The following is a 19,098-nucleotide window of genomic DNA, read 5'->3' as shown; positions in this document are numbered from 1 at the left end:
GACAAGCACGGCGACGGCAACCAACGATGGCGGCGGAGGACGAACAACGACGCCCAGGCGAGACGAGCGGAGTGGAGTGAATCGAGAGGGAGGCACTGATAGAAGGGAGGATGAGGATGAAAGAAAAGCGCCTCCTCGGTCATCAACAGGACAGGGGCGCTGTAACTCCTAGAGTGACCCAGATAAAGGAGAGCACGAGACCGACAAACGGGCCCAGCCGCACGAAGGGACACATGCAGCAAAACAACTGGAGAAGTCCCGCGTATGAACAAGAAAAGGGCGGAGCACCCTATTACCCAGCGAGTACAGGCGTGCTGGCACAGCAGCAACCAATGGGAGCAGCGCGCGGCTATGAAGAGACACACATGTGGGACCACATCGGCTGAAGCAGAATGGTCACAGGTGGGTCAAACGCACCTCGGTAAAAAAAATGCCACGGCGGCCTGCAGCCCACGATCGCCTCTGGCTGCCTCTGGCCAACCCACGATCACCGCTCCCCAAGCACGCACCCACGCTCTCACTGCAGGATGGGCCTGCGCGCAAAGGCTGGATCAGCTGTCATCCTCTGCGACCGAAGCACAGAACGTAGAAAAAGAAGTAACGCCGGGATGTTTGACAGCGAGGCAAAACGCTCAAAGCAAGTACTAAGCGAGATAGAATGGCCGGACCAGATTCTCTTATCTCGCTGCTAGCTGTTTTTTCCTCTCGCATGACACTATTCATAGCGTATACGTGGAGCCGGTGGTTGCGCCTAGCACCCCAGCATCCTTTATAAGGTAAATTCTCTCTTTTTTTAGACGCCGTATGTATTCCTTGTCGTAGTTGACGGTTCTGATGTTAAATGTTCCCAGGCCGTGGTTATCTTGTGAGTGAGTACTGCATATTATCATTTTGGACATCCGCAAAAAATAAATTATTTTGGACAGTAACAGATGCTCCTGCTTTTCGGATGTTTTTTCAAGGAAAAAAAGGTTTGCTCGGTTGAAATTTGAAATTGAGACCGAACTAACTTGTAATTTCGTTTTTCAGGGTTCAATCCGAGCCTATTTTTTTTTTCAACCTCTCATTCGGCCTATTCGAACTAAAACACGGTCCACGGTAAGTTCCTTTTTCCACTTTTGTTTGGGGCAACTTTTTCTAGTCTACGGCAAACATGCTTAGGATTACCGCATTTCTATAAACAAAAAAAAAACATTAGGATTCACCACGGTACGTAACTACAGTAGTAGCAGGCATTGCCCCAGCGAAGTCATCTTATTTTTTCGGCCTGAGGCCCCAGGGAAGTCAGTCATCTGGTTGGCAGCGGGCCAGGCCCAGTCAAATCCCACGCGGGGGCCGAGGCCCAACGGAATAGCCGCTCCTCCGGGAACGGGCCGCGGGTTTCGGGTCCCGGCCCGTGGCTCGGAGATGGACGGCCAGATCTGATCTGCCCCTCGACCACCGCCATGGGCCTCTCCCCCCGTCCTCCCCCGGCTCCCGGTCCTCCCCGTGAAGGAGCAGGGCGAAGAGGCAAGCCGAGAAACCCTCGCGGCGGCGGCGGCGGCGGCGGAGGCGATGCCGGCGGAGGGGACCCGGATGGCCGGGCTGTGGGAGCGGGAGGTCGGCCGCCTCCGGCCCAAGCGCTTCGCCGACTCCGTCAGAGCATCCGAGGTCCGCCCCCCTTCCCTCCTCCACCCGCTCCTCTACTCTTCTCGCCCCGAAATCGAGCTGGATTAGGCCGACCTAGCGAGATTCACCGCGGTTAACCTAGGATTAGAGCGCTCCCGCAGCTCCCCGTTTGCTAACTCCATGGCGGGCCATCGCCTTCTTGTAGTATGTTCTACAGTAATTAAGCTGTTGCTTTCCGTAACAATGGTGCCTGCTTGGCTGGCTGCTGCGCAGGACTTTGTGAATTCTCTGGGCATCCAGAAGCGGCTGCGGGAGCACCGGGGCTGCGTCAACACCATAAGCTTCAACAGCACCGGGAGCCTGCTGCTGTCCGGGTCGGACGACCGCACCGTCGTGCTGTGGGACTGGGAGGCGGCGAGGCCGGCCCTGCAGATCCACACCGGCCACGAGAACAACGTGCTCCACGCGCAGTTCATGCCCCTCTCGGACGACCGGAGCATCGTCACCTGCGGCGCCGACGGGGAGGTGCGTGCGCCCGCACCGCACATACACCCTTAATCGGCGGTTCTATCCGTCCATGTTCATCTTGTGTGAAGCGGTTTACGTTGCTCACGCTGTCATGGTCTGGGTATTTGCTCTGGCTGCGAAACAGGTGCGATACGTGCAGATAGAGGAAGGGGGCCGTGCGGTCGTGGATCAGGTCGTCGAGACGGAGTATGCGGTGCACAGGTTGGCCGTCGAGCCAGGGAGCCCCCACACCTTCTACAGCGCCGGGCAAGATGGATCCGTGTGGCGCGTAAGTTGTTAAACTTGCAGCTACTTTCATTCGGTAATTTTTGTCATTTACCATTGTTGGATCCCTTTGTTGCTGACTTCGTTCTCCTTCCAGTTTGACCTAAGGGGGAAGCAGTCCAAGGAGCTCCTTAAAGTTGGGGTGATATACGATGATGGCGTGAATGATGCCCTTGACCTCTACGCCATTGCTGTGGACCCAAGAAATCCATATCGTGTGGCAGTCTCTGGATCCGATGAGTTTGTGCGGTTATATGACACCCGCAAGTATCTGCATGGGGATTTCGGTTGCCCAATTGATTACTTCTGCCCTCCGGGTTTGATCACTAAAAACCAAGATGGAATAACCGGTCTGGCATTCTCACAGACCGGCGAGATATTAGCGTCATATAGTTGTGACAATATCTACCTTTTCGAGAGAGAGCATGGGTTGCACTTCAACGATTTTAAGGTTGGTGTAATGCCCCTTTATGGTGACGGTGTGGGTGCCGCCTTACCCCTTTATAAAGACAAGTTGCCTGAACCTCGGTCTTTCGTGGGACACCGTAACAAGCAAACCGTTAAGGGTGTCAACTTCCTTGGTCCCAATTGTGACTATGTTGCCTCTGGATCAGACTGTGGCCATGTATTTGTTTGGAGAAAGAAGGATGGGGTGCTCATGCGAGCGATGAAAGGAGATAAACGGATCGTCAACTGTGTTGAACAGCATCCTTCTGAGATTGTTGTTGCAAGCAGCGGCATTGCTACAGACGTCAAGATTTGGGCACCTGGTGATTGTGACCCCTCCACGATTGACTTGGATGAGGTTTGTTCTCTTCTGTTTTACTCAAAAAAGTTGTGTTTCTCGCTGATCATTACATTCTTCCATGCATAACTTGTTAGATACATGGCCTAATATGTAGAGTAGGCCTGATTCCGCGTTTATGCATAGCACTTATTGAAGGAATTTGTTTTCATTTCTGAGAAATGGAAAATTTTGTCCTCTCCCGTCGCACTTTAATATGTTAGACGCAACTCAAATATGTCCATTGCAATGCGGAACCATATGCTGGCATAATGACATACGTGCTATACTAGGCGGTGTTCCATTTGGTCCAGCGTCTAGCGCTTTGTGTTCTGCCTTACTTTCACCAGAGGTTTGTTGTAACATACAGGGCTGGAAAAACATCCACAAGTCGTATCTTGCGTTTTGTTACTGCTTTATATATATCCAGTGATATGAATATATCATCGGTGACAGAATGCTGACATGTGGATTTTCTACCTTTTGATTTTGATGAAGGATGATGAGGACACGTTCATGTTCAGCAGCATGAGCAGCGACGACTCCGACATCTCGGACTTGATGGACGATTTTATTTTTGCGCCCCCGGGCTCCGGCTCCAGCTCCTCCGACGGGGATGAAGACGGTGACGATGATGACGACGACGACGACGACGACGATGAGGAAGGCGATGAAGATGCGGATGAGGAGGGCGTGACGACAGACGGAGATTCGGGCGATGAAGACGACGAGGGGTGTGGCTGCGCCGAAGACATGAACGACGACGATTGATCGTAGCAGCCTCATAGCACTCTTCACTTGAAACAAGGGCGTCCTTTTGACCCCCGCAACAATAGCTCTCTTGTACATAGGCGCTCTCCGGTCCAGGATAGCTGAGTGGTGATAGTGTTGGTGTAAATGTTTGCTGGGGGTAAAAATGCATTCTTCTGATACTATGGTTTATCCATCCCTGTTTTTTGCCAAAGAAAGAAAGAAGACGACGATGAAATCGAGCGCGCGTTTTCCCGGTCTCGTTTGAATCATGTGTATTTCATTTGAATTTCCCACGGTTTGGTGATAACTGATGACATTTTTGGAGAAAAAATTCTCCAGATTCTCCAGGGAGCTCTTGTGTCTGTCTGTGACCGAGCTTGCTGAGGCTGACATCTCACGCGGGGCGGTGGGCCCGGCGCACGCGCGCTGATCCTCACCCCAAACGCGTTGAGACGCATTTGCCTTTCGCTTCTCTTTCACCAGTTGCCACGGGCCGGAGAGGGGGAAAAAAAAAGGAGAAATCTGCTCGCCGCCGCCGATGGAGTCCGTCGCGATCGCCACCACCTCCCGCGCCCTCGCGCCGCCCTTCCCCTCCGCGGCTCTCCGGCGCCGGCGCCGCGCCGCCTCCTTCGTCCCGGTCGCGGCCGCCTCCAAGCGTGCGCGCCCCTATCCCGTCCCGTGCGTCTCGTTTCTACTGCTGCTGCGCCGGTGCTCACGCCCCCGTTTGCCTTGCCTTGCAGGGAGAGACGGCGGCGAGGGGGAGGATGCCGGAGCCCACAAGCCGCCCAGGCCGCCGTCTTCGGGGGGCGAGCCCACGGGCCTCGCGCCGTACGGCCTCTCCTTCTCGCCCTTCTCCAAGGTACGGACGGCGACGGCGGCGGCGGCGGTGTCCGGCCCCCGATATCGCACTCGGGCGCCGCGATCCGACGCGCCTTCCCCTGATTTGCTCCGTTTGCTCGTTCGATTTAGCATGCTTGTCGCTGTTGGATCAGACTCCCATGCCTTGCGTCTCGTGTGGTGGTCGATTCGCGCCGGATTTGCCCGAGATCCCGACGGTTTTAGGCCTCGATGCGTGCTGCAGCTCGCCGCTTGATTTGCTCGTTCGATAGCGCTCCGATTTATCAGCATGGGCTGGGATCAGTGCTCTCTGCTCTGCTTTATGCGGGGGTGCATCAATATGTTCTCCCTTCAGCTGGCACCGTCTGATCAACTTTAGCTGTTGCTGATGGGGTCGCTGTGGCATCTGCAGGACGCGGCCATGGGGCTGGTGATGAGCGCGGCGACGGGGAGCGGCTGGACGACAGGGTCGGGGATGGAGGGTCCGCCGATGGCCGGCGGCGCCGCGAACCGGCCGGAGGTGTCGACGCTGCCGTGGTCGCTCTTCACAAAGTCCCCGCGCCGGCGGATGCGGGTGGCCTTCACCTGCAACGTATGCGGGCAGCGGACCACACGCGCCATCAACCCGCACGCCTACACCGACGGCACCGTGTTCGTTCAGGTATTGCAGCTGTCAGTTGCTGGATATGTATCCAGGTTGACCTGATACTAACACTGTCTTAAACAATTGGGCTGAGATGAATTTTACAGTGGTTGGCTTTATTTTCATACTATGACAAGAGTTGATGAATATTCAGGCATACTAGTAGTGTATAGTTACTGTAGGACATATGCCGCCGCATAGAATTTGCCTTTTCATATATCTGTGGCATTGAACTTGAAGAAGGTTAGTCCATCAACAGGATACTTTTATGCTATCATGAGATGAGCTCCAAAGATAAATATAGCAGTGTGATACATATTCTGGGTATCATTGCAGTGTAGGATTATGTTCTTTCGACCTCTAGGCATTTAGATGCATAAAATCAAAAGGCTCAGATAAGCGTGCAGTTTGAGTTAGTTAGTCAATAGCCAGTTATCAGCCACAGTGCCACACAAACCTCTAATCCACTACCCAAATGTACTTTCTTGGTAATACCATGGTGGTCTTTTGCCCTGCAAAATCAAATTTGCTTATGGAGTGAGCTAGTAATTGTGCATTATTGCGATATCTTATTATTTATTGTATGCACTATGAACTCCAGCATATGTTTTTTAATGAGAGTTCCTTCATTCTGGGTATATGTTTGCCTTGGTATATTTACCAAAGCACATCATATCCTAACCTATACGCACTTGCTGAATCTTGTGTTCCTCTGTTGCTGCGTCAGTGCTGCGGGTGCAACATCTTCCACAAGCTGGTGGACAACCTGAACCTGTTCCACGAGATGAAGTGCTACGTCGGGCCCGACTTCCGCTACGAGGGGGACGCTCCATTCAACTACCTTGAGGGTGGGGACGACGACAGCGGCAACATCTTCCCACTTCTCTAGGAAGCTACTGACCCCCCTACTGTTCCGGGGCATGGTTGCGCTCTGATGCCGTCTAGCTGTATATTAATAAGCAGACTGTATGTTGTCAATGTGGAAGGTCGCCAGTATATATGTGTATGCAGATGTATGTAAATAGCATAAGTCCAGTGGAAAATAATGATGATAATAACAGGATACAAAACATTTTTTCTACGCGTCGGCGCTTCCTTATGCCAAATGGTGTGGCGGTGTCTGGTAAACGAGGTCTCCAGTCGGTCTCTTCTTGTGTGGAATTGTTGTGTGTGTGTGTGTGGTCTCTGGATGAAGTGCTGACCTGAATTGTTGTTACATTACCCCTGGGAAAGCCAGGGCTGTGACTTGAGATGAGAAGAAAACATTACATATTTACATCAAATTTCTCCGGTTTCAAAGGGGGCTTTGAACATGCCTGTCTTGAAACCGTGCGAGCCCGATCTCCGTGTGAACACCGCTGGACCGAAGATCGTTTTCCTGCGGTCGCTGTGTAGCGTGGTGCTGTGCTTGATTCATCATGTGGTAAAAACGTTGCGAAAAAAGCAAATGGTTGTGCTGAATTCATCTTGTAGTACAAAATGTTGCGGGAAGGCGAGCGCTGTGCTGAGTTCATCCTGTAAAATGCTGCCTTGTAAAATGCTGCGAAGAGGCGAGCACCTGCGGCAGGTTAACATACAACAACAACAACAAACAAAAAAAGAAGGCCATTCGAATGAGAAATTCCAAATTGTACTTGGTTTTCTTTAATCCAGTGCGGCCTGGAGGTCAGGCGAATGCTGAGGATATCACTTATCGGGAACTTATCGATCGGCCCAAGATAAAGGGTAAATCGGCCAGTTTTATCGGTATATCGGCCGATTTATATATAGCGTAATAAGCGATGAATCGACCGGTTTATCGGAATATCGGGGGAGGAGGAGAAGAAGAGAAGAAAAGCAGCCTCCGTCGCTCGCTCCAGCCCAGTGTCCCTCCCTCCGGCCCGATCTGGCGCCGCCCAAACCCTAGCCCCCCCGGCCCCAGCTCCCGCGGGAGGGAAGGAGGAGGAGGAGGAATGGCGAGGCGAGGCAAAGGGGGCGGCGGCGGGGCTGGCGTCGGGGACGCGGCGTGGCGCAGGGGGTCGGCGCGGCCGCGGCTCCTGCTCGTCTCCGCCGTGGCCTGGGCGCTGCTCCTCCTCGCCTTCCACCTCTGGTCCTGCGCCTCCCCCTCCGCCTACTTCCTCTCAGGTCACCCCCTCCTCTCCCTCCCTCCCTCAGTCGAGGTGCCGCCCGTGTTCGCTCCGCTGTTCGTCCATCGACTGATTGATGCTCGCTATCGCACTGCTATCCGCCTACTTTGGTCTGGGACGAGAGAGCCGAGCGCGGGTGTTGCTCCTGCTCGCCGTTGCCCCGTGGAGTAATCCCTGCGGATCAACTTCTACATCTCCTGCCTTGCCTTGTTTACCGATCCCAGAGAGTGAACTTGTTCATCTCCTTGGCGTTTGCATTGGTGGCTTGAGCTTACCATGTCTTCTCTTCTTATCTAGTGCAAGTTGCAGGGGATTCAGTCCCTGACTAAAACTTGCAGCTAATTAACTAACTGATGCATCTCCGTGGTGGCATGCTGCGCATTAGCTTCTTCAATTACGACGATGCCCTGTTAGAGCTTCAACATCTCGTCTTGTCTATGTCGTGCCACATTCGAAAGTTAAATGTACCTGCTCGCGACGACCATTCTCTGTTATCCTCACATGGCTTGCTATGCTTTGCATCCGTGCAGCGCTCTGTAGAAAAGACGGTGAAGTTGTCCGCGCGTTGGACCCAATGGGAACCCCGTCCAAACCGCTCCACCGTAAGATTCATTTATTTATGCCTTGCCGGTTTTTTTGACACTAGATTTTCATCTCTTATGGTCTAAGCACCAGTGATTGCGTTCTACAGGCTGCTCGATACCTGTCGCGGATGATCCAGACGCTGTCGTCATTCCAAAGAGAACTCCCAATGCGATCGTGAAGAATCTGTCCTACATCACGGTTGACAAGCGGGACAAAGATTCTCCGCCGCTGTTTGGAGGACGTCAAACCTGGAAGCAGAGGGAGGAAAGCTTCAAACTGAATGCTACCATGAAGGTAATTGCTGCATTTTTGTTAATTACCAGAGAGAGTGGATAAATGTTGGGAAAACAACTATGTTTCTGTTTAATTCAGTGTATTTGTGCTTAAACATGCAAGGATTTGTCCTGCCATCTAAACCAGTGGTCTAGTATTAAAGCACATGCATAACTCTTAACGCAGGAATTGCCCCATTGTACTATTTTTTTAAAACTGAAAACTATGTTCTGAATATGTTTTGAGCTTGATGTTTGGCCATGCATGTCTTGTTCTGCATCTGTGGCTTCTTTGAAGCTTCACAGATGAGGACCACATGGTTTTCAAACTGGGTTGGAATTTGGAAACACCCTTCAGTTCACAATTTACTTGAGACCCTGTTTCATTCCTTTAGAGTTTGGTTGCTACTAATTATAATTGGGAAAAGTATGCAGATATTAAGCTTGTTATTTTTCGCATTAATATTCACTGGCCTGCTTATTTATTCTTCCAGCAAGTAAATAGTGTAGAACATGAGAGTTACTACTTACTAGAATCTGCTGAAGTTCGAACACTGGTATTAACTTTCAAGTGCCTGCGTACAATATAAAATATCACTTGCAATCTTTCTTCAAGTGCCTGCGTACAATATAAAATATCACTTGCAATCTTTCCATTGTGTCTAAAGCAAACTGCACATTGGTCTTCTAAACAAATAGCTTATTACCACCTCTTATCTTCTTTATGTACTGGATCTTCTGTTATAATGGCATATTTTGTAATTCATGGAATTTTCTTCCGAGTGAATGATGATGGCTTGGTATATGCTCAGGTGCATTGTGGATTTATGAAAAACAGCGGTGCAGATATGGATGCTGTTGATGTCGAGTACATACAGAAATGCAAATTTGTGGTTGCCTCGGGTATTTTTGATGGTTATGACGCTCCTCATCAGCCATCAAATATTAGCCTTCGCTCTCAAAAGTTGTTCTGCTTCTTGATGGTGGTCGATGAGGTATCCTTTGACTTCATTGAACAGAATGTCACTGTCAAAGTTGACAGTGCAGGAGGGAAATGGGTTGGTATATGGCGACTTGTAACACTGCACCGCCCTCCATTTGATGAACCTAGAAGGAATGGAAAAGTACCAAAGATATTGACGCATAGGCTATTTCCTCAAGCCTGGTATAGCATTTGGATTGATGGGAAAATGGAGCTTATGGTTGATCCACTGCTTATTCTTGAAAGGTTGGTTGTTTACCTGCAACTTCAAAGAAGTTATTTTTGTTTTCTTGACACCTGAAACAGATTCAACAGAGCAAACTCTTTGCAGATATCTCTGGCGGGGAAAATACACATTTGCAGTAGCTGTCCACAAACATCATAGAAGCATATATGAGGAGGGTGATGCAATCAAACGGAGGAAGCGATATGCAAGGCCTTTGGTTGATCTTCAGATGAAGATATACTACCACGAGGGAATGGAGCCTTGGGACGAAACGAAAAGGATGCCTAGTGGTGAGTCCATTTACATTTCCCCACTAAGTTGGACGTTTACCTGAAGCTGTTAAGCAAAGCCTAGGATACAAAGCTTACTGTATAGTACAGTATGAAATAACTGATGAATTATTCCACCTCCTGAGTATTTCTGTTGTGCTTCCATAGTTCCTCAATTCCCAGTGCTAATTAAACAAGCTGTGACTTGCAGACATACCAGAAGGAGCGGTGCTGATCAGGGAGCACACGACGATAACGGATCTGTTCAGCTGCCTCTGGTTCAACGAAGTCAACCTCTTCACGCCTCGTGACCAGCTCAGCTTCGGCTACGTGGCCCATCGGCTCGGAGACGCTCTCAAGTTCTTCATGTTCCCCAACTGCGAGTACAATTCCTTGTTCATCCTGCACAGACACACGAGGGAGCACTCGTCGAAGGTGGAGTGGGCCAAGACGATCGACGAGATTTTGAAGAAGGGACTGAAGGAGAGCAGGGGAGGGTTAGGGCTGTGGACTCCGTACCCCGCAGACCTCAGCTCCGTGGAGCTCCCCGCTGTAAAAAGAACTTCGCAGGCAAGCTAGACTGGATCCGAAACGTTCGATTATGATTTCTTTGGTTGTGCAAAGTAGAACACCCCTTTTCTTGGTGTGTTGTAGTCGGGGGAAAATTTCTGCAATTTCCAGTGGATTCTGCTGCAGATGACATAGACTATAGGTCCAAATCTTTACGACGAACTTGTAACTACGTTACATGTAAAAAAGTTGAGGATGGAATGTGTCATGTTTTTTGCATTTCCAAGTGGTAACCCATCTTCGCCATTTCAGTTTCAGGCTTGACTCAAATACAAAAATGGTACACATCTGTTTCTGAACGTGTATCACAGGGCAGCATAAGAATAATGATATTGAAACCACTGCGGTAACAAAAACCAATCATAGCATTAGACAATGATAATGATAACAAAACCTATCATAGCATCAGACACAATGATAATTACTGTCATTCTTTCAGACTTCACAAATGATTGTTTCTACTTGCTCTGCTCTACCATGGCTTCTCTACATCCTCAGGAGGGATCACTCACTCACTCAGGCCTCACAAGAACCAACTTGACCGGAACACGAGCGCTGGGGCGCATCGCCTCCCATCCAGGTTGAACATGACACCAGGCTGCAGGGTGGCATTCTGGCCTAGATGTAAGTTGAGAAACCCTTCTAGCTGAATCCGCTCTGGCGCCCCCTCGGAGCCTCTCCGCAGGCTCACGCCCCAGCCTAGGTCGTTCTCCGGCGTATCCGACAGCGTGACGGCCCATTTCAGCTGCCTCGGGTTCGACCTCTTCACCTCGACCCACGCCCCAAATCTCGAGTCCTCGTCGAACTTCAGCTCGAAGTCGAGGCACCCTCCAGCGGTCGGTTTGCTCTTCCGAGGAATCGCAGACGGTCCATGCCAGGCCGCGGACATGGTCAGCTTTATGTCGTCACACATCTTGCATGAAATCTGCCCGAATCCGGTGAAGATGCTGCTGGCTTCACCCGAGCTTTTCGCAGCTGTTGAGATCAACTCGGCGAGAGAGGCCGCGAAGTTCTGCGACCTCAGTATCAGGCCAGCAGCGCGCTTGTGACGCTTAAGCAGCAGAGGTGGCCTCAGCGAGGTATGGAAGCTGGGAACCCATTGCCCCTGTCAAGAAAACTACCATCTGATATATCAGCAGGCAAAATGATGGTGTATGAGCACAGGTGCCAGGATGAAGAAATTAATTACCTCTTGGATGCTTGGATCGGTTGAAAAATCATCACACCTTGCTCCTACCGGCACCGCAGCAACAGACATGTGGTCGCTGACGTTTGCCAGGTACATCACCTTCGACAGCACAAGAGGGCTCCCCATGAGATCATTTTCCTGATAGAAGTATCTGGAATCGGTGGCAAGCTCTGCCAGGAGAGAGTCCTTCTTCCGGACACTTGTCCGGAACGCAAACTGTGAGCTGATGCCAGAATTTGCTTCCGGGCTGTATGGTTCCACGCCTTCTTTGCTGTTCAGTGCTAGGGCTCCGGTGAAATTGATGAGGCCCTTGACCCGGGTGCTCTCTTCCGCAAATGGACCGACTTTGTGAGATTTGAACAGCGTGAGCACCTTCTCGACCTTCTCTTGCCTATCCCTCAGCTGCATTATGTCGTAGAACGCTTGTCGCTGCAGACGCTTCAAGATGTCTATCTGCAGTGTACGGCAAGAGAATAAAGGCAGGGAGGTCAGCACAAGTTGGTTTCCTTGTCGTCTTCCAAATGTACATGAAATAAGAGGATACTCCTTCCGTCCGAAAAAACTTGTCCCAAGCTTAGATACATCCATTTGAGGGACAAGCTTTTCCGGACGGAGGGAGTACAAAACATGCCTATGTTCAAAGGAAATGAGAAAAAAAAAGGCTGTGCTACCCAATTGATAACCAACTTTGTGCCCCTCCGCAATGGTGACAGATATATGCTAGAAAAGACAGCGGGTATCTCGAGCCCCAGGGGTCTCGAGCTCCGATGTAATTGAGACACTTTATTTGCCAGGCTAAGGAACTAGCAGCAAACAGATCAATTCATTTTTACAGATCAGCAGAGATCATCAGACAAGTTTGTGCAAGTAAGAGCTATACATAATCTTCACAGATCATCAGGGCTGGTCGGTCAGTGGTCAATGCCATTAAAAAAAAGCCTCCTTTGCAGGTTATCTGCCCTGGTTTGTGCCACCAATACCCACTATGAGTAGATTCACATCTGAAGAAGCAGCTACTTCTTCAGTGCCACGGCAATTCAGCTCCCTCAGCAGTTGTAAACACTATAGGCAGCACAGGGCATGGTCATTCCTGACCGAGACGGCGAGCCCGGCCGGCGATGCACGGAGCGCCCAGACGGGCCGAGCGCTTGGCCGGCCGGCCGGCCGCGGCCGGCATTGTTGCCATGGCGCCAGGCCACAAACCCTCGAATTTCGTACGGGACGAGAGGACGGCGAGTGGGCATGCTCACTTACCGGGTTGGGGCCGGGCGGCGGAGGCGGAGGGCGGCGGAAGGAGAGGAAGAAGCGCCTGGTGGAGTCGGCCACGCCGGCGGCCCGGTCCACCGCGCACGCCCACGCCGCGTCCATCCTTCCGCTCCGCGCTCCACGCGGTCGGTTGCGCGTGCGCCACCTTCTGTATGTCCTGCAGTTGCCTCCCTGGCGGCGCTCGCCGGCGGCCGTGGAGCGGGAGAGCCGCCGGGGCTGGGGGAGACAGGACAGGACCGGGGGGAGGAGTCTCGAGGCTTCGCTGCTTTTCCTTTTCCGCTGCTTTTGGGGCCTCGTGGTGGGTTCGAGCCTCGCCGCTTTCGGGTCACGCGAGCGGGCGGGCCGGGCCGCCGGGCCGAGATACAAATGGACCGGTCTGGGCTTCAGCATCAAGACTTTTTTATAAAATCCCTGGCAGGAAAAACATATTTTGAATTCTATGGGAAAAAAACAGGTTTAGCAAGTTTTGTAAGGAGTCAAGATATGAGAGCGCCTGTTGAATACATATTTTTTGACGCGAGCCAGCTATTTCAGTGAAATTTTAATAAAACCACTTAACCAAATACTCCCTCTGTTCCCAAATATAAGTCTTTTTAGAGATTCCAACAAGTGACTACATACGGAGCAAAATGAGTGAATGTATACTCTAAAGTATGTCTACATGCATCCGTATGTTGTAGTCCATTTAAAATGTCTAAAAGGACTTGTATTTAGGAACGGAGGGAGTACTTCTTTGTACCACCTCCATCAGGATTTATTAGCCCCTTTTGTATTTTGGGGTCAAACTTTGGCATTTGATTTAACTACCAAAAAACAAATTATTTACCACAAAAATAGTATCGTTCAAACCTGTTTCGAATATGAATCCAACTAAATAAGTTTTGTGACTTACAACTTACATCTTGTTAGTCAAATTTATGATCAAAATTGGGCAGAAAATGGGAGGGGGACCAATAAACCCGAACAGACGGAGGTACCATTTGTTTACAAGTCAATGGTTTCTGAAACATCCCCGCAAATAAAAAAATATGTACTCCCTCTGTATCGAAATCTAAGACTTTTTTTGACAGTCATAGTGTCAAAAAACATCTTACATTTTGATACAAAGAGAGTATATTTCTATAGCATCTTGCTTAAAAAGAGTAGACTAGTTTGGGAACTGCCTTAAAAGGCCGCCAGAGAACGCAAGGGAACTGATCGACTGCGAGAAAACAAACCGCAACACGTTACATTACATTACATCACATCTCATGAAACTTGAATCTACACATATATATTTGATAGTAACAAAAGGGAAAGAGAAGACGACGAAAATAGCAGGTGAAAGTTACTGGGCAAACAACATCTCTTATTCATCTCTTTCATCCTTGCTTCTCAACACAACTGTACTGAATTAGCTCGTATACAGACACGGACTAAAGGTCGCCACAAAGATGACGACTGACTGGAGCAATGACCTCGGCGAGCACGGGGATCTCTGACAGGGATCAAAGCGGAAGAGATCTGAGCGACTTGTGGGACTGGTGTTCAACGAGAGCTGACGAGGAAAGGGTGCTGGCAAACGCCGCATTCTATCGTCTCCGAGCCAGATGCTGGGACCTGCACCTGTAGGAAAGGGTTGGTTTACCTTGGGTTAGATAAACTGGGTTTGGATGTCGATGCGGGGCAAACGCAAGTCATCAGTCATGAAAAGGGGTGTGAGAGTGATGAACCTGGAGGTGGACTGTGCAGATGGGGCATGCGACCTCCCGCATTCGCTTGCCAGAAGATCCGTCTGAAGATCTCGAGCCTGCCAAGGAACCAACCAACACAGTTATTTATAAGCAGAATAGTGAACAATGAAGAGGACACATGTGAAATGCAACAAGTATATGAAGACACAAACCTGAAGATGATTTCTTGTTTATATCCATTGCTTCCTGTATCAGACCAGAGATCAGGTTATGTCAGCATATTTATTTTAAATCCAGTCAAGTTGTGCTGTGTAATTACTGTAAGCTATAAATATTTGCTGGCTAAAGAAACAAAATAAGAAGCCAAAAGGCACACCTGAAGTTTTTTGGCGAGATCCTCATGGCTCTGAACAACAGGTCGATTTGCAGCTTCCTTTGCACTGCTCAGTCTTCGAGAAACTTCAGCCTATCGGAATAACAAAAAATAGACACTAATATCATTCATTGAGAACTCAGAAATAGTATAACCTCCCACCAGTAGCAATGCAATAAAGGATGTGGACTGCAATGGAAGCTACTTCACAGGAAAAAAAGGGGATTAACACTGAACATCAATGCTCGCATTAAACATCGGGAGCTGCTTTTGTCCTTAAACATGATACTCTGAAAAAAATGTGGGTGGTATCGGCTAACAAAGGTCATACCCTCCACCTTCGAAGACAAGAAAAGGCACACCCAACATGCAGTAATAAGGAAGCATAACTAAGATACAATTACAATTTATTTAAGTTTGATATTTGTCCAGGTCTCTTGTGCTTTCAATGAGTGATGAAGCCCTAAGTCAAACAGCTAATAGCTATTTAAGATTCAAAATTTTAGCCTCAGAAGTTATGAAGTTTAAGTACACAGTATACCAAGAGGCTCTTTTATTGCCCATGCTCACTAAACAGCACGGAACGGTGTACATAACATAAATCACAACTATGACTGCAATATAAGAGGGTGAAGCAAAAGAACACTACCATGCATCTGTCGCAAACTCGGACTGGTTGAGAATCAGCATCCGAAGTTAGAGGAGTCCTTCCCTGGGTGCACTTATCGCAGAAAATATCGCCACAGTTCCGACAGTGATGCTGAATGTACAAATTCACAAATTAAAGAGATGGATGTGAAGTATACGTCATCAACATCTCAAATAGCAAAATGCTCTTACCCTGCGGTTGAAGGCACTGAAATCTCCTGCACAGGCCGTGCATTTATTGACTGCTTCATCTGGGACCTGACAGTAAAATGCAGAAAACAAGATGATGCCACGAGAAAAAAACCCGAATGGATAAGAACACGGAAAGAAGGGTAGTACACCCAAAAACATGTAACCATATACTGATAGAGTAGCTAAGGATTTCCTTTTCTTCAGTGGGGCAGAAGAGAGAAAAATATAGGCAGACAGCAAGCCAGGTACAACGTCACATGAAAGCACTGCAAGTCAAATCAACAGTGCAGAGAACAAGCCACACAGCAACTGAACAACAGCAGAAGCCTTACTGTGAGATGCACAAATGGAAAATATTGCAGCCATGAACTATATAACACAATTGGGAAGCCATAAGTCGTCTGAAAACAGGATATTGGTAAGACATACAATATTGGGTAAGCCAAGTAAATACAAATTAAACATTAACTCTTGACTTTCTCCTAAATACCATCCGTGCATTTGTGATCACACTGCATTTTTTTTATCTGCTGAATTAGTTTCTGCCATGATAAGATGTTTAAAAATAAAGCAGAGTAAAAGTTCAAACAGTTCATCAAGAGTTAATAACAGAAAGGACATAATCCGAGGAAAAAACACTGCAAGAGCTTCATTCGTCCAAGCAAAGTGATAGACTGAAAGATAAACAATTTTGCATGAGTCTGCCTAAGCAACAAATATTCCAGACAAATGGGCAATAATTAAGTTAGAGAAGGGTATAATTGTTGGCTCTATAAAATTTCAAACTGGAAACAATAAGAAGTAATAATTCAATGCACACTTGGAAGCAGGCCTCATTTCAAACGTAAACGGAGAAAGAACTTACCCAGTGGTCTTTCTCCTCAGTCACGGGCTTCACTAAGTTCCTCCAATCAAGGAAATTCCTCCTCTTCTCATTTTGCTGTTCAGAAGGGCTGGCAGGATCAGCAGCTGCTTTACTTCTCGAAACGCTGCTTGCCATCTCCTTGAACTGTGGTTAAAAAAAATCTAACTGTCAACATTTCTCCATAAACAATGGATGCTAACAGCTCAAAATTACAACAAACTGAAGGGTGAAATAAAAAGTATCATTAATTCAGATGCAAACCTGAACAGAGGCAGCTGTCACAGTGTCCAGAATGGTGTTGGTTGTATAGCTGCTTGACTTCAGCCTTATTCTTCTTGCTTCAAGATCAACAGAACTCTTCGACCAAAAGGCAAATACAGAAGAATCCAATACCTAGATACAGATGCTATAATATTTAGTAAAATAAATCACAAAAAAGGAACAGAAGAAATAAAAGCTTTTTGACAAGAATTCGTGACTTACATCCCATCTAGTCACAGTTTCAAGAGGATATATCCTCAATGTTCTACTGGTGTTGGGATCAAGCATCCGAATCCCATCCAAACCAACCTGCGTGAAGTGCAAAAGGATAAGTAGTGATTCTCAGTTGATTACTCTAGGCAATTATGCAACCAAGTACAACAGCACAACAACTCTACTCTACTCCAGTATGCAATGAAGTCCGATTTTTTGAGAAAACTAAATGAAGCCTGATTACTAATCAACAAAATATCCATCCCCTGATTCTTCATACTACCTTGCAGTTGATTAGCTAAGAATTAACAACCTCTACTTGGCCTTTCTACTGACCTAGACTTGCAGGCCACAATTGTTCATTTTTTTCCCATTCAAAAACTACCCAACAAACTACATGATCGCTTCAGTCTCTGCAGATCCAAACAAAGCTCCTTGCATCAATTGGATAAAATTAAAATGTTGTAACCTTTTTGTCAAAGCATAAATTAGTTAGTTAGCAAGTTTATCTGCTGCCCGTTATTTACCCGCATTGCAAATTAGGACCTATGTTTCAAATTCAAGCTCTAAGCAACAGATGCCACAGAAAGGAGCATTCCTAGTGAAAGCATCTGAACTCCATGGACCATGGTCCAAACTCAACACTATAGGATCATTTTTTGTCGAAACTAGCCACTGAGAAGTGAGAATAGCAGTGCCTTGTCTACAACCATTTGTTCATCATGCCAATGCAGAACAAACTACTACCTGGCACAGCACATCCATGGGGCTACCGGCGCCCTCGGGCAGCAGCTTGACCCGGAACTTCTGCACCCCGCCCCTCACATCCTCCGACGTCTCCGCCTTGGGCACGGCCCTCACCACCTTGGGACTCGCCGCGCCGCCCCCGCCCCCACCACCCCTGTCCTTCCCGGGACCAATCGACCTCCCGTAATCATCGAACAGCGCCGCGTTCCCGGAGCCCTGCCTCGGCGCGGTGCCCCTGGCGCCGTAGGGCTCGGGCGCGTCGCCGCCGCGGTACGCGTACGCGCCGTCGTCGGACCACCCGCCCGCCGCCGCCGCCGGGGGGTAGAGCTGGTCCTGCTGCCCGTACGAGCCGGATCCGTACCCCCCGCCGTAGCTCCCCGCCCGATCCAGCGAGGGGTAGGCCGAGGGGGCGTGGTGCTGCGGGGGGGACGGCGGCGGAGGGGGCTCGTAGGGGTAGTACGGCTGCGGCGGCGAGGGCGCCGCGGCGGAGGGGGGCGCGGGCGGGTAGTGGTGGGGGGTGTGGTGGTCGGCGGGCGGCGGGGGGTAGGCGGGGTACGACGAGGCGGGCGCGAAGTCCTGGGTGGCCGGGTAGGGGGAGTACGGCGGCGCCGACGCGGAGTCGTAGGGGTGGTAGGCGGGCGCCGGCGCCGGCGCGGAGGCGGGGGCGGGGTATGGGGGGTAGTAGGAGGGGGCGGAGTAGTCCCCGGCGCCGGCGGGATGCATCTCCGGCGGGCGGGCGGGCGGGCGGCGGATCGGGGAGGGAGGGAGGGAGCGGGTGAGGTCGCCGGTGGGTGGGGGAGGGGGGACGGACAGAGGAGCGAGACGACTGGTGAGAGCGTGGGCGCGTTTGCAAATATCTATGTGTAGCAAGGTGCAAAATGAAAAACTGCTCTTGTGTGATGAGATGGACATGGAACAGGATTCCATCAAAGGATTTTTACGACCAAATGTCATCGAGGATTCTCTTCTTTTTTCAAGATAAAGAAAAAGATTCTTTTCTTTCAGTGGTTTCTCTTTTCTCATGGGCTGAACTGTTTTGTAGCTTGCACGGGTTTTTCCGGCGCCGCATATCACGGGAGCAATACTCCGCTTCACGTGAGATAGAAGCTTCTCTCGGCGGAAGCTTTTTCTCTGCGCTACAATAACAAGCTGCCACATTTTTCGCACGTTGATCTCTTGCTCGTTGTCGCTCTATTCGCTCGTTCGCTATGTTTTTTTCTTTTT

At 49.6% G+C, this 19,098-nt stretch overlaps 4 protein-coding genes across 5 annotated transcripts; 3 read left to right on the top strand and 1 right to left on the bottom strand.

The window, feature by feature from the left end:
* The first annotated feature begins 1,451 nt into the window (after positions 1–1,451).
* LOC123164507 (DDB1- and CUL4-associated factor 8) lies at positions 1,452–4,183 on the top strand. The gene is made up of 5 exons (XM_044582017.1): positions 1,452–1,650; positions 1,882–2,133; positions 2,261–2,404; positions 2,498–3,205; positions 3,683–4,183. The coding sequence occupies exons 1-5, from the start codon at positions 1,555–1,557 to the stop codon at positions 3,953–3,955; spliced, it is 1,473 nt and encodes a 490-aa protein (XP_044437952.1). The 5' UTR covers positions 1,452–1,554; the 3' UTR covers positions 3,956–4,183.
* A 168-nt stretch (positions 4,184–4,351) lies between these two features.
* On the top strand, positions 4,352–6,498 carry LOC123164508 (uncharacterized). The gene is made up of 4 exons (XM_044582018.1): positions 4,352–4,593; positions 4,678–4,796; positions 5,187–5,435; positions 6,145–6,498. The coding sequence occupies exons 1-4, from the start codon at positions 4,476–4,478 to the stop codon at positions 6,304–6,306; spliced, it is 648 nt and encodes a 215-aa protein (XP_044437953.1). The 5' UTR covers positions 4,352–4,475; the 3' UTR covers positions 6,307–6,498.
* A 715-nt stretch (positions 6,499–7,213) lies between these two features.
* LOC123168148 (probable hexosyltransferase MUCI70) lies at positions 7,214–10,666 on the top strand. Its single transcript, XM_044586022.1, has 6 exons — positions 7,214–7,541; positions 8,074–8,145; positions 8,235–8,422; positions 9,213–9,628; positions 9,714–9,898; positions 10,089–10,666. The coding sequence occupies exons 1-6, from the start codon at positions 7,370–7,372 to the stop codon at positions 10,454–10,456; spliced, it is 1,401 nt and encodes a 466-aa protein (XP_044441957.1). The 5' UTR covers positions 7,214–7,369; the 3' UTR covers positions 10,457–10,666.
* Positions 10,667–10,794: 128 nt separating this feature from the next.
* Positions 10,795–18,801, bottom strand: LOC123168149 (protein FREE1). 2 transcript variants are annotated; one of them, XM_044586024.1, is made up of 11 exons: positions 17,875–18,801; positions 17,137–17,223; positions 16,915–17,046; positions 16,654–16,797; positions 15,789–15,854; positions 15,598–15,708; positions 14,952–15,041; positions 14,788–14,821; positions 14,615–14,691; positions 11,637–12,089; positions 10,795–11,552 (listed from the first exon to the last, which is right to left on the bottom strand). In XM_044586024.1, exons 1-11 carry the CDS (start codon positions 18,799–18,801, stop codon positions 10,971–10,973), a joined length of 2,703 nt encoding a protein of 900 aa, XP_044441959.1. In that variant the 3' UTR covers positions 10,795–10,970. The 2 variants fall into 2 exon arrangements, with proteins under 2 accessions (XP_044441959.1, XP_044441958.1); XM_044586023.1 differs by lacking the exons at positions 14,615–14,691; positions 14,788–14,821; positions 14,952–15,041; ... (4 more) ...; positions 17,137–17,223; positions 17,875–18,801 and adding an exon at positions 12,891–13,188.
* Positions 18,802–19,098: the final 297 nt, after the last annotated feature.

The sequence above is a fragment of the Triticum aestivum genome, chromosome 7D (genome assembly GCF_018294505.1).
Source record: "Triticum aestivum cultivar Chinese Spring chromosome 7D, IWGSC CS RefSeq v2.1, whole genome shotgun sequence".
Taxonomy (NCBI): Eukaryota; Viridiplantae; Streptophyta; class Magnoliopsida; order Poales; family Poaceae; genus Triticum; species Triticum aestivum.
Note: the sequence above shows the minus strand (reverse complement) of the source record. Positions and strands in the feature narration are given on the sequence as shown.

What these genes read in the sequence shown, in the direction of transcription:
- LOC123164507 (XM_044582017.1), top strand. Translation starts at nt 1,555, where the DNA reads ATGCCGGCGGAGGGGACCCGGATGGCCGGGCTGTGGGAGCGGGAGGTC. An exon ending in AAGATGGATCCGTGTGGCGC is followed by an intron (nt 2,405 to 2,497) that starts GTAAGTTGTTAA and finishes TTCTCCTTCCAG; the next exon opens with TTTGACCTAAGGGGGAAGCA. An exon ending in CCACGATTGACTTGGATGAG is followed by an intron (nt 3,206 to 3,682) that starts GTTTGTTCTCTT and finishes ATTTTGATGAAG; the next exon opens with GATGATGAGGACACGTTCAT.
- LOC123164508 (XM_044582018.1), top strand. Translation starts at nt 4,476, where the DNA reads ATGGAGTCCGTCGCGATCGCCACCACCTCCCGCGCCCTCGCGCCGCCC. An exon ending in GGTCGCGGCCGCCTCCAAGC is followed by an intron (nt 4,594 to 4,677) that starts GTGCGCGCCCCT and finishes CTTGCCTTGCAG; the next exon opens with GGAGAGACGGCGGCGAGGGG. An exon ending in ACGGCACCGTGTTCGTTCAG is followed by an intron (nt 5,436 to 6,144) that starts GTATTGCAGCTG and finishes TTGCTGCGTCAG; the next exon opens with TGCTGCGGGTGCAACATCTT.
- LOC123168148 (XM_044586022.1), top strand. Translation starts at nt 7,370, where the DNA reads ATGGCGAGGCGAGGCAAAGGGGGCGGCGGCGGGGCTGGCGTCGGGGAC. An exon ending in CCCGTCCAAACCGCTCCACC is followed by an intron (nt 8,146 to 8,234) that starts GTAAGATTCATT and finishes TGCGTTCTACAG; the next exon opens with GCTGCTCGATACCTGTCGCG. An exon ending in AACGAAAAGGATGCCTAGTG is followed by an intron (nt 9,899 to 10,088) that starts GTGAGTCCATTT and finishes TGTGACTTGCAG; the next exon opens with ACATACCAGAAGGAGCGGTG.
- LOC123168149 (XM_044586024.1), bottom strand. Translation starts at nt 18,801, where the DNA reads ATGGAATCCTGTTCCATGTCCATCTCATCACACAAGAGCAGTTTTTCA. An exon ending in GAGTTTGCGACAGATGCATG is followed by an intron (nt 15,042 to 15,597) that starts GTAGTGTTCTTT and finishes TTATTCCGATAG; the next exon opens with GCTGAAGTTTCTCGAAGACT. An exon ending in AAACAAGAAATCATCTTCAG is followed by an intron (nt 14,692 to 14,787) that starts GTTTGTGTCTTC and finishes GTTCCTTGGCAG; the next exon opens with GCTCGAGATCTTCAGACGGA.